The sequence below is a fragment of the Drosophila montana genome, unplaced genomic scaffold, assembly GCF_035044405.1.
Source record: "Drosophila montana isolate Dmon_TW-CO22-7 unplaced genomic scaffold, ASM3504440v1 contig_920_1, whole genome shotgun sequence".
In the NCBI taxonomy this organism is placed as follows: domain Eukaryota; kingdom Metazoa; phylum Arthropoda; class Insecta; order Diptera; family Drosophilidae; genus Drosophila; species Drosophila montana.
Genome location: NW_026999206.1, coordinates 529,638 through 541,945, shown reverse-complemented (window position 1 = coordinate 541,945; position 12,308 = coordinate 529,638). Strand labels below are relative to the sequence as shown.

At 46.4% G+C, this 12,308-nt stretch overlaps 1 protein-coding gene across 1 annotated transcript; it reads right to left on the bottom strand.

The window, feature by feature from the left end:
* Nucleotides 1-1,668: 1,668 nt before the first annotated feature.
* Nucleotides 1,669-11,617, bottom strand: LOC135440340 (brefeldin A-inhibited guanine nucleotide-exchange protein 3). Its single transcript, XM_064699449.1, has 8 exons — nt 11,241-11,617; nt 10,221-10,354; nt 8,842-9,485; nt 8,388-8,708; nt 7,046-8,306; nt 6,613-6,980; nt 5,977-6,418; nt 1,669-5,917 (listed from the first exon to the last, which is right to left on the bottom strand). The coding sequence occupies exons 1-8, from the start codon at nt 11,323-11,325 to the stop codon at nt 2,981-2,983; spliced, it is 6,192 nt and encodes a 2,063-aa protein (XP_064555519.1). The 5' UTR covers nt 11,326-11,617; the 3' UTR covers nt 1,669-2,980.
* Between the last annotated feature and the right edge of the window lie 691 nt (nt 11,618-12,308).

Here is a 12,308-nt window from a genome sequence, read left to right as displayed (position 1 = left end):
TCGCACTGAAGTACATTAGTTTTAGTTACATGTTAATACAAGTAGAGAGAAAGAGAGAGTTGGGCAAGTACATAAATAACATAAGAAGCGAAAAATATATATACTTGTTTATATGTATGTATATATAATAGTCGTAAATATGTACGTATAGATTTGTAGCGCTGTAGCTAATATATGTATATATATATATAGTCTTCCATATAGTTGTCATATATAAAAATGATTTTTTTCGGTTTCGACATTTACAACATAGAGTATATATATTTAAGAGGCAACTATAATACATATAAGTACATTTATATATATAGTGAAAGAGAGAGAGAGAGAGCGAGATAGAGAGATGTACATATATAACTCTTTAGCTCTTTAAATACGCATACGTGTATGTATATATGTATTTGTATATGTATTTGTATATGTATATGTATATGTATATGTATATATGGTATGGTGTAGCTATATGTATTTCATTTCAATATCGGGGGCTTTCAAAAGCTGGGCGTAAACGAACTTTAAAGCTATTACATGTTGACCAAGTTTTGAACAAAGGCTTAAAAGTGATGACGATTTAGTTAGTGCAAAAGTGTTACGAGAATTTTGTAAGTAAGGTTTGTGTTTCTCTTAGGTACGCACACTGGTACAAAATGTATGCTAGTTTAAAGGCAGCGCGGGACTACTGATCACATACAAATATATATATATATATGCATACATATATATGTATATATATCGTTTATATATATACAAGTATGTGAAGTGTATGCATAAAGTACTTTAGGCTTTATAGGTATATGCGTGTGTGTGTGTCTATATGTGTGTGTGTGTGTATGTGTGTGTGTGTGTGTGTTTGACTAATTCTTAATGGTGGTAATCGTGGATTAATGGGCGGCACTGATTTTGTGTTAGTTAACATTCACTATATGTTTACATTTATAATTTATATATATATATGTATATATATATGCATGTATTTGTATATGTATAGCAGATAGTACACATTCGTATATACTCTATAATATATATATATGTATATATATGTATATGGATATTGGTTGAGGCAAATTATGAACTATAATACAGTTTACACTTAGTTCTCTTTTCAAATATGTCTATAACATTGAGCTGAAATCCGATTCATATATGTTTACCTTTAGCTATAGTTAAGAACTGTTCTCAGCTTTTTTGTTTTTTTTTTTTTTGTTTTTACAGTTTGCTCCATAGGAAATACATATAAACTTCGATATATGTTTACAATTTGGTATTCGTTTTTTTATAGCTATCGCTTAGTTTAACGATATCGAAAATATACAGGCTATACAGAAGTTTTTGAAGCGGCTCTTAGGCCAGATATAAGATATTTCAAGTTGAATATTGCAAATATCGCTAGCATATACATATATATATATACACATATATATACATATGTATGTATGTATGTATGTATATTTATATATATATATGCTGGCATACAGTTTTGAATCGAATATGGCGCTGCGCTCTACGCTTAAAGGCCATCAAAAATATTATTGGTTTTTTTGATTTTTACTTTGAAGTTGTTCTTTGTTTTTTCTTTTTTTTTTTGATATTCCCTTCATTTCATTTTTGTTTTGTTTTTCTTTTTCTAGGTTAGCTACTTAGGCACAACACATAATAGCGATCGATGATATACTTTATATTACACATGTTCCACTATTATAAAACATTTTCTTTGTTTTGTTTTTTTTTTTTTTTTGATTTTACATTACGTACTGGAAAAGTTCTAGACACTGGAGCAACTAGCGCCTAAAATAAGTGAGAGGCAGAGAAAATATTACAGTGCTGCACATAAGAGAGAGAGAGAGAGAGAGAGATAGGGAGAGAGAGAGAGAGAGAGAGCAAGACTATATGACTATAATGGAATTAATGGGAGAAGGTGCTGTGGGGCTGTTGAAGTTGTGGTTAAAAGGGTTCTCTTTTGTTTTCTGCTAAATAGTTACAATGTACAAGACTACGTTGTCTACGCTGCTGCTGCTGCTGCTGCTGCTGCTGCTGCTTCTTACTACATTTTACAAATTGTTAACTCTTCTTCTTGAATTACGTCTTCTTCCTGTTCTGTTGCAGCATTCGAGTTGTACTTTCGTTCAGTTTGCTTTTTTTTTTGTGCCGACATGTTGAGCTTTTACTTTGAAATGGTTTGCCTGCTGTGTAAGGGGCGGGGTTGGTTGTCTGTGTGCGTGCGTGCGTGTGTGAGAGAGAGAGAGAGAAGGAGAGAGAGAGAGAGAGAGAGCGTGCGTCGTAAAACGTAGCCTTAATTAACCGTAATGCAAAGCCACACAGCTGATCGCAGTGAAGCAACTTTCAATTGAAGTTGAGGTTAAGTTGAAGTTAGGATTATTTAAACTTAAATTAAGCTGAATTATTTGAAGATAAATCGTGTACTTTTCAACTGAGCTTAGGTTGGAATTGGATTACGTTAACTTAACTATAGACTGAATTGATGTTCACTTAAATTGAGGTTAAGTTGAACTTGGGTTAAATTGAGTTTTGGTTAAATTATGGAATTCTAATAAGGCTAAACTTGAAAAATGGCCAAGTTTTGACTGTTTACTCTCAACAGAGTTTAGGTTTGATTGAAATTAATTTGGTATGAGGCTGAACCTAGATAAAGTTAAATCAAATATACATCGAGCTGGGTAAAATAGAGGTTAGGTTAGACCTTGTTAAAAATTATGGTTTCCGTTGAACAGTGGACTTGTGTAATATCAGAAAGTCAGGATGTGGATTAGTGTGTACCTGAGTCATTCCCATCATAGCATAAAAGCTTACGAAGGATACACATGCAGATCGAGCGAGTGACAGAGAGTGCGAGAGAGAGAGAGAGAGAGTGAAGGGGGAGGGGAGGGGAGAGAGTTGAAAGGTTGAGAGTGAGTGAGTGAGCCAGGTAATGTGTAGGGCCGATTAGCTGCGCCTACAAATCAAAATAAAACTCAACAAGCATTGCCTAAAACTGGTTAACCTTCAGCTCGTTGCCCTGCAGCTGGACGAGCCGGAATGCCTCCCGTATTGTGGGCGTCATCAGCAGCTTGAGATTTTCCTCAGCCTCGTTGGGCAGCGAGCGCAACAGTTCCATGGAGGCGACCACGAGCTGGGCGAGCGCTGCCCGCTTATAATTGGAATCCTTCAGTATGCTCGTCGCGCGCTGTTGCTCGATCTCGGGTGAAATGGACTCCGCCTCCGTTTTGGCCGCCTGGCGATTCGTGTCGAACGGATTGCTGCGGCACTTGGGCTGGAATTCGCTGATCAACGTTGTCATCGTCACATTCTCCTCCTCCAGCTGGACGCATTTGGTTGGCGACGTGGAATTTGTGCTGCCATTGCAGGCATCCGTGCCCGAGTCCGTGTGATTGGCGCTGCTGCTGGCCGCATCGCCGTTGCCATTGATGGCAATGCACATGGTTTTGGCGGCCAGATGCATGGGCTGCTTTTGCTGGCTGCGCAGCTTTCCATTCTCGATATCGTGCAGCGCCGAGTTGCTCAGATAGAGTTCGCAGACCAGATTCCAGGCGTCCTGCAGGCAGAACAAATAGCGCACAAAATTCTCCTTCTTCTTGACGGTGGTCGTGTTTAGACGTGAACACGACTCCAATATGAAATTCAAATCCTCGGCGCCCAAATTGTAGACGACAATATCATTGAGATGCGAGTCGACCAGCGCTATGTAGTATATCATCCAGGAGGAGGTCATTTGTTTGTACAAATTGGCCGCATACTCAATATTCGAGACCTTCTGCATGAGGAACTTGAGGCCCGGACGCGAATCGAACTCCAGTGCGGACATCAGATACTGTTTGACACAGCGCAACAGGATCTCCTTGGAGCGAAAGTCCAAATCGTAGTCGTGACTGGGCGTCGATGCCGAGCCGGCATAGTTATCAAATATGCACGTGGAGACGGCCTGCGGCACGCACTTGAGACGCGACAGAAGCAGCTTGGCCACCAGCTGCAGCAGCATTTGGTTGGCCAGCAGACCCACCACGAGATTCTTAAAGGGTATGCGTATGACAAAGTTATCCAAATTGGAATTGAAGCCATTGTTCAGCGGATACAGCAGGAACGAATAGCTGCGATCGTCGGACAGCTGCGCCGAACCGCCTGCCGAACTCTTGCACTGAGCACCGGCCGCCGTGTTGGGCGTCGCTGTTTGTCCGGCGCCCTGGCTCTGGTTGGGCTCGCGCTGATTGTCGGAGAGGAAGACCTGCTGGGCGAGGGCATAGATGCGTGCCAGCTCCTCCAAAGTGCTGTCGCGGCGTGCGGCCACCTTGACATTGGCGCAATCGCCATAAAAGCTGTTCGACTTCTCGTGGAAGGCGAACGAGAGCTGGCGCAACGGCGCAATTGTGACCGTGCAGGCGCGATGTATGGCCGAGCAGGCGATCATCCACTGTGACTCGTTGAACAGCATGCCCGTGGAGAGGATGACGTGCTTCAGACAGGACACCGATATGCGTGCAATTGCCTCCTGCGACTGGGCGGCGCACTCGATCAGGACGAGCAACAGCTGCTTTAGCGCCAACGTTGCCGAGCCGGAGATCTTGGTGGGCGACTCAATCAGATTGTGATTGACATTCAGATTTGTGGCCGGATTTGTGCTATTCGTTCGATTGTTGTGCTCATCGCTGGCCGAGCTCGAGCTGCTGTCGTACTGTGTGCCGGCGGTGACGGCGGTGCCGGCGATGCCGGCGGTCTGCGTTTCCGTTGCAACGGGCAGCTGTTCCGTCACAAATTTGAGCTTCGAATAGATCAGATTGTCGGCGGGATGAACGATCTGAGCGAGGCGCGTCTTACAGCTGGCGCCGAGGCGTCGCTGTTCCGGCACCGATTTCTCAATAAACTCCACAACCAGATCTGTGGTCATGCAGCAGCAATGCTTGAAATTCTTCTCGACCAGCTGCCAGCTGATCGCCGTCTTGTTGATATAACGCAACCAATCCTGTATCATCGGTATCAGCAGATGATTGATGCAATAGAAGCCGAAATCGATGCCCGGACTGGCTAGCAGATTCTTGAAGAGCTTGAATATGGTCTGCAAGATGGGCGCCTGATGTGAGTAGGGGCAGACAATTAACGAATTGGTCAGACCGTCCAGCAGCAGGAACCACACCTTTAGCACACCCGACGGCTTATCCATTTCATCGATCTTCACAATCGTGTCCTTGTCGATGTGCAGCGATCTGTATGAGATCATATACTGTTCGTTCTTTGTTTGCAAATAGTCGTTGCCAAAGTAGGTGAAATTCTCCATGGAGCTGGGTATATTGGCGTCTATGATATGCGTATACGAGATGCCCTTGATCTTGTATGTCGAATGGAAATTCGGGCATTTGGGCATGCTGTACATAAAGCCCAATATGCTGGAGCAGCGCTCCAGAAAACGCAGCGTTTCATGCAGAAAATCGGTTGGCCTAAATGTATTTTCATTATCCTCGCCGCATGCGTTATTATTGGATCCGCCGCTGCCACCGCCGCTGCCCCCACCACCGATCTCCAAATAGGAGAGCAAACACAATATGCAATCGAGACCGGCATTGGCAAACACCAGCGTATTATCGGAGTCGAGAAAGACACGAAAGATGTCGATGATGTTGCTCATGTTGAGCATGCGGCTGCGTGCGTTGCGCAACGTTCCGAACAGGGGCCGCCAGCCGGAGCGTATTTCGGTGCGATGCGCCTCAACAATCTCATACAGACAGGCGACAATCTGATCCTGTACATCCACATCGCAGGTGTCCATGCTCAGCAGATTCTCGAAGGGCTTTAGCAGCGCCTCGTTGAAGTGGAAATACGGCAGCTCCGATTGCTCCACGAGCAGGGCCGTTATTATATCGTGTATGTACTCAATGGCACGCTTCGAGATCATCCGATCCCGATGACAGGCAGCCTGAAAGCAGCAACAATAATTAGTTGGTTATATACTCTATACTTCAACTATGCACTTACGTCCATCAGATGCGGTCCTGTGATGGCCCACACCTTGAGCACGTGCAGCAGGGGCCGCGAGCTGCGGAACACCTTGAGCGTTACATCGCCGATGCGATGCAATAGCAGGGACATGGGCAGAGAGTCGAGCTTCTTCCAGCCCTTGCTCGGCCACCAGATGCGTGTGCCGCCGCCCTTGCGTGCCACCTGACTCTTGTAGAGCTGATCGCGTGAGGCGCGGCACAGATGCTTCAGGAATTGACACAGCGAGGGCAGACTCAGCCGCTCGGCTGCATCGCTAAACAGATTCTCGGCCTGGTGGGACAGCGCGCAGAGCACCTTCGATGTATCGCTCTGGCTAAGCAGCACCGTCTCATTGGTGCCGGAGTAAACCTTCAGTATGGACGTGATATTCGTATTGGGGCTCTGCAGCGGCGCCTGCAAAAAGCTATACACATCCACGCTGTACAAGAAATATGAAAGAGTAAGTTAGCTGGGCAAAAATGAGCTTGTGGACATTTGTTTCGATTTGGCTGGGACTCCCAAATAAATCTCTACATCGACATCCATAACATATTTCACTTATCGACGACTATCTCCCTGTGTCGCCTAACTCAAACCAAATCGAATCATTCGTGTGTATATCGCAAAACTCACCACGTTTCATCATCGTCGATGGGAATCGAGGATAGATTGAGCTTATCCTGAGCATTGCCATTGTTAAGCTTCTCGCCCGTCTCCAGATCGCGACGTGTGCTGCCCGGGGAGGCGGCTATAGACGGATTCTGCATACTGAAAATCTCATGCTCCAGCTGGCTGACATGGCGACAGACGGCAAAGATGCTCTGCCAGCAGTCGGCGCTGTAGCTGCCCAAATTGAGGCCGCCGGTGAGCACCACATCCATGGACATGGCCTGGCTGGCCGAGATGCGCGGTCCGCTCGTCTGGCACACATTGGAGGCCAACAGATTGAGTATTTTGCCAGCCAAATGCTGCAGATTGAGGCTGTTGCTCAAAGTGGCCGCCTATCGGTAACAAAAACTGTAACGATTAGCCAGAGCTTATGCATATGACTAATTGTATGCCTCACCGAATGCAGTCCATCCAGGCACATGGCGTAAAGGGCCTCGCCATTGGACTTGTTGGCTTTGGCCTTGACGCGCAGCGTGCGCTTGGAGAGGGCCATCAGCTTGTTGGAGGCGGTGCTCTGCAGATCGCCCAGACCCGAGCTAAGCACTATGACCATGGACTCCCAGCAGCAGGTGAGCAGGCGGCGGCACAGCTTTTTGGCCGCCTCGCGTCGTTTATCGTGCTGTTCGTCATCGCTGTGCTTCACTGTCGCCGTCTGCAGTCGCTGCCATTCGGATAGCATTTGGGTGCTGGCCAAGCCGCCGGCATCGCAGAGCATATCGACCAAGGCGCAACGAGGTCCATTCCCCTCCAGCTGCTGTCTGGTCATGGCCTCCAGGACATTGCAAATGATTACCGATTGATAGAGCTCGCACAGCCAGGGCGAGGATAGATAGACAAGTACGCCCGTATTCTGTACGGATGTAACGAACTGCTGCTCCGACATGGGCACCAATATACTCTCCTTAACCGATTGCTGCTCATAGTAGCCGGCTCGCATTAGCTGCAGGCTGAGCAGCAGCGAGGAGTAGATGGCCAAGTAAATGCCATCCGCATTGATGGCCGTCAGATTGTAATCGAAATCGGAGAAATTCATGCTGTTCTCCTGGCACACAGCCGATGCGAACTCCTGCATGGCCTCGTCCAGTTCAACGCAGCTGCGCAAACGCAACAGCTTTGGCACCAGATCCTGACGCAACGCCTTGGCGAAATCGCGTGCATGCTGCCGATCGTTGTCGCTGTCCGTGCGTATTGGCATGACGGGCGCCTCCAGGTGCGAATAGGGCCAGCGATTCTCTACGCGCGATGTCTCATCGCTGGAGCTGCTGTGCTCATCGTCCTCCGGCCCCTCCGTATCGCCGGAGCCATTCGAGGCGGCATCCTGCTCGTGCGGCGGCTCACATTCGCTCTCCGAACCGGACGATGTCTCGAAAACATTCTGACGAAACTCAACAATGGCATCCCGATACGGTGCCGGCAGCCGTGCCATGCTCTGATATGTCAACGGACCCGAGTAGTCGGCATCCTTGAGCAGCTCGTGCCGCGCATTCACCACCTGGACAATCTGGTCACTGATCATCGACTCGGTCAGCTCGCCGCTGCAGAGCACCTGCAGGCTGTCCAGCAGCGCCACCATGCACTCGACGCTCGCCTGCAGGCTGGCCTCCGTGGCGCTGCCCGCGCTGGCGCCATAGGCGCACTCTTCCATGGCATCGACCAGGCTGCAAAACAGACAAAGGATTCAGTTAATATTGGTTATTTTCTTTGTTGATTGTTAGCTCGCTGCAGGCCTTGTTACGCACAGTCGGAAGAGCGCCATCTCATCGCTGCAGCCCTGCGCCGTATTCTTGTCCACATAGAGTATGACCGCCAGATCGATGAGACGCTCCGGACTCTTGAAGATCTCGCGCACACAGCGCAGCGGCTCGGTGCGATTCAGCGGCGCCGGCAGCAGCACCATGCGATGGAACAGCGCCTCCAGCATCGGACGCAGCGATCCGTGTGCGCCGGCAATCCGCAGCAGCTGGATGGCCGTCAAGTAGACGCAGCGCGCCTGCGGCCCATCCAAGCCAGGTCCTGTGAAAAAGCCGCGCGCCTCGTTCTCAATCATGTGCAGAGCATCCCTGTCGAAAACAGATATAAACATTGTCTAAGTCTGGGAAGGAAAACTGTGCTTTTTCAAACATAAGCTACACAAATTGTCCACCTATTTTGCAACACCCTTTCCGGGTGGAATTCGACAACTCGTTAACTCACTTGTAGGTAAACTTTTTGTCCAAATTGATGCGACCAGGCGAGCCGAGTGCGGCGGCCAAAGTCGGGCAGAACTTTTGCCAGAGGAACGAGGTGAAGTGCGGATTGGCGTGCACATTGCGTGGCAGCGCCGAGCTGAGCGTCAAGATGCACTCGGTTAGGTAGAGCGAGCTGGGATTTTCGCACTTCTTGTTTGGCGATGCATTGTTGACATTGGGCTCGACCAGGCGGCTGCAGAGCCACTGCATCACGGGTATAACCTCATTATAAACGGCCGACGCCTGGGTCTGTGTCATCAAGCCAGCTGGCGCCGTCTTCTTCACCTCCTCGGCCTCCTCGATGAGAAAGGCGCAAAAGGTGCGCAGACACTGCGAGGCGGCGGCCAACGAGGCTGCCTTGATGGCCCTCGAGCCCAGCTCCCAGCATTCGCCGCAGCGCGAGAGTATCTCGATGAGCAGCCGCCCGTTCAGTGTGCATGCGGGCGAGCAAGCCATGGCCAGGAACAGGCGCAGCACATTCACCACGGTATCCTCGCTGCTCGTCGACGGCAGAATGCCGTTTGTGGCGCGCAACAGCTGCGATGGCAGCCAAACGGAATCATCCTCCGGCTCCAGGCCAATGTAGAAGCGTTCGTCCTTGATGACGCGCTGCAAAACAACAATATGTCATCTTAAAAACAGTTATTAAAACAAACGGAAATGTTTGCTTCACGTTCTTATGCTCTTTGCTTTACAATTTACAATTGATATTTAATTTGATTTCCTATTTGCCGAATTCCTGCCAAGCTCCTTAAAGTATGCTATTGGCAATCGTTCACAAGAATCAACAACAAAGGGTTTGTTTCTTTTCCGTTTCATTCCAAGCCACATCTTGGAATTTTCAAAGCTGTTCCAATCCCAGTTTATTCCAAGCCAAGCTGATTAAGAAACTACTTGTCAATACTAGAATATAATCTTTGGAGGTTATTCCTTTCCCATTTCGTTCCAAGCAACAACCTAGACTTGAAATCTCTAAGCTTAGTTTTTCTTTTGATTACTTTAAGTGCAATTGTAAAAGACTTTTTGTTTTCTCAAGCAACTCGAAGCGAACAAATTGCGTGAGTCGCAGTTGTTATCCTTGGCCTACAAATTATGGAATCCCTAGATCCCTTGGATTTGACATGGTAAGGCTAAGCAATTAGCTAACCCCTTTCACAATTTTCGCAATTTCGTGTCTGTCGTCAGTCGGAGCATTTCCGTTTCCGTTTCCGGAGCGGAAACGGGCGCACAATTGCCTGAGAATCCGTTCGATAATTGACTCGTCCGCCATTTTGTTACTTTTCATCCAATTATTATGTTTGCTTTTCTGTTTTCTTCTGTCTTTTGTTTTTTGCTTTTACTTACATGCAGGCCATTAAGGCCCATCGTGATGAACTTGGGCCGCTTCGTGTCCAAGGCCATTTGCAGGGCCGTAAAGCAAACGGAGCGCAGCTCGTGCGACGGATCCCTGTGTATGCCATGCTGTCGATAAAGTTTATCTGCAAATACATTAAGGGCCACACTGGCGGTCAGCGAAATCGAAACATAAAACGCAGCCGTTAAGACCAGGCTAACAATTAAGCCTCGCCACGAATGCTGCGTATGGAGAAATGGAGAAATGCTCACAAATTGTTGCCTACTTTCCTGCTGTTGCGGTCAAAAGCAAATGCAGTGCACAGCAAAAACTATTCTTTGCGCAGAAAACAAATGGGAGCGCTTTGATCGATTGTGACCGACTAGATGATACCCTGTATGCATGCAGGTAGGTACGTATTGCAGCAAATTGCATTTGTATTGATTTCAGCACGTTGCTTTCTCAACTTTCTCAACTAATTAAATGCATTTTATATAGTTCAAAGACGGACATTAAATCTAAAATAATTAAAAAATATTGTTTTCTGCTGTTGAGTTCTCAATTTTCAAATATTGAGTGCTCTTAAAAATCTTATTGAATTGTACTTAAGAATTTATTAAACTCCAAATACTGCATAATATATTCATAAGTTTTACAGTTTTCGCATAGCAGAACATCTCGTTGACCTATTCGACGAGTGACCACTGTACTTTTTGGCTCATACATTTGCACAGATTCAAAATACTCTCTTTTCTAAGAATTTCAAATGCGCACAGGGTATAAAAACAAAGGAAATGTCAGCGGATGTGCAAAAGGGCGGACACGACAACAACAACAGTAATAAAAAACAAAAGCAGAAGAAGAACGGTAAAAGCAACAACGCTAAAAAGGGAAATTACGTTCTTGAATGTTTTCAATTCGCGTTGTTGCTGATTGCCGTTGCCTTTTATTGTTGTGGTTGTTGTTGTTATGGCGCACACACACACGCACAAACACATTAAATTGATGTACACATGTATGCAAGCATTTACCGTAAGCAATTTGCGCCGTTTGTCGCAACGCGTTGTGCTTGGTGCCCGTTGACTCCTTGATAATTAGCAGAAAAAGGTCTTCCATATTGCACACACACACACATGCAACTCCTTGATTCCCGTGCTCTCTCCCTCTCTCTCTTTCTCTCTCCGTCACTCGCTTGCTCGTTTGGTCTGTCGCCTGCTAACTTCGTTTGGCGCTGTTGCTCGCGTTTCTAGTTGTAACTGTATAGCTGTAGTTGTTGTTATTATTGTTGCCTTTGTGCGCCTTCTTTGCCTTTGCTGCTGTCGTTGTTGTTGTTGCTCAGTTGTAAATGCGAACGGCAGGCGCGAACGATTCGCCTTTGCATGTCATCAACATCAACTCAATTAACACCAGAGAGCCTGCTCAAAAAATACAAATATGCTAATAAGATTGGAGTAAAATCAATAAAATGTAACGGCTACGAAATGCATTCTAGCGGCATATTGTAGCCATATTGTTTATACTATTGCCGACAGGCCCACACATGTACATATGTGTGTGGCGTGCAGGTTTTTGCGGACGTTTTCACCGTTGCTCTTGGCGACCACTTGCAAATCTCAACATGAGTCACACGCCCACTTGAACGATAACAAAACACAAAAAAAAAAAAAAAAAGGAAAGGAAAAGTGGAAACTTTGCTCTTGCACTTTGCACCTTCAAAAAAGTTCGAACAGTGTGTATCCGTTTTCCTTGAAAAACTTTTCGTACATTAAATGGCGCATACAACGGACACACGCATACACACTCATACACGAGTACATGCACTGCTGCAACGTTCGAAAATTTGAATTTGAATGTCCTTTTTTTTATTCCATATGCTACACACACACACACACACACTATCACAATCGCCTGCCCACACTTTCGACAGCTTGCTAAGCTGCTGCTATTCATATTTTTCTTTTATCAATTCGGCTATTGTTCAATTCTTGTCTACCACTTGTGGTTTTTCAATGCTTTTCCCATGTATTTTTTGGTTCTTTTTTTTTTTGCTTATCTTTTTTTTGTGTTGCTTACAAAATGCGTTGCAATTGTCGTCGGCT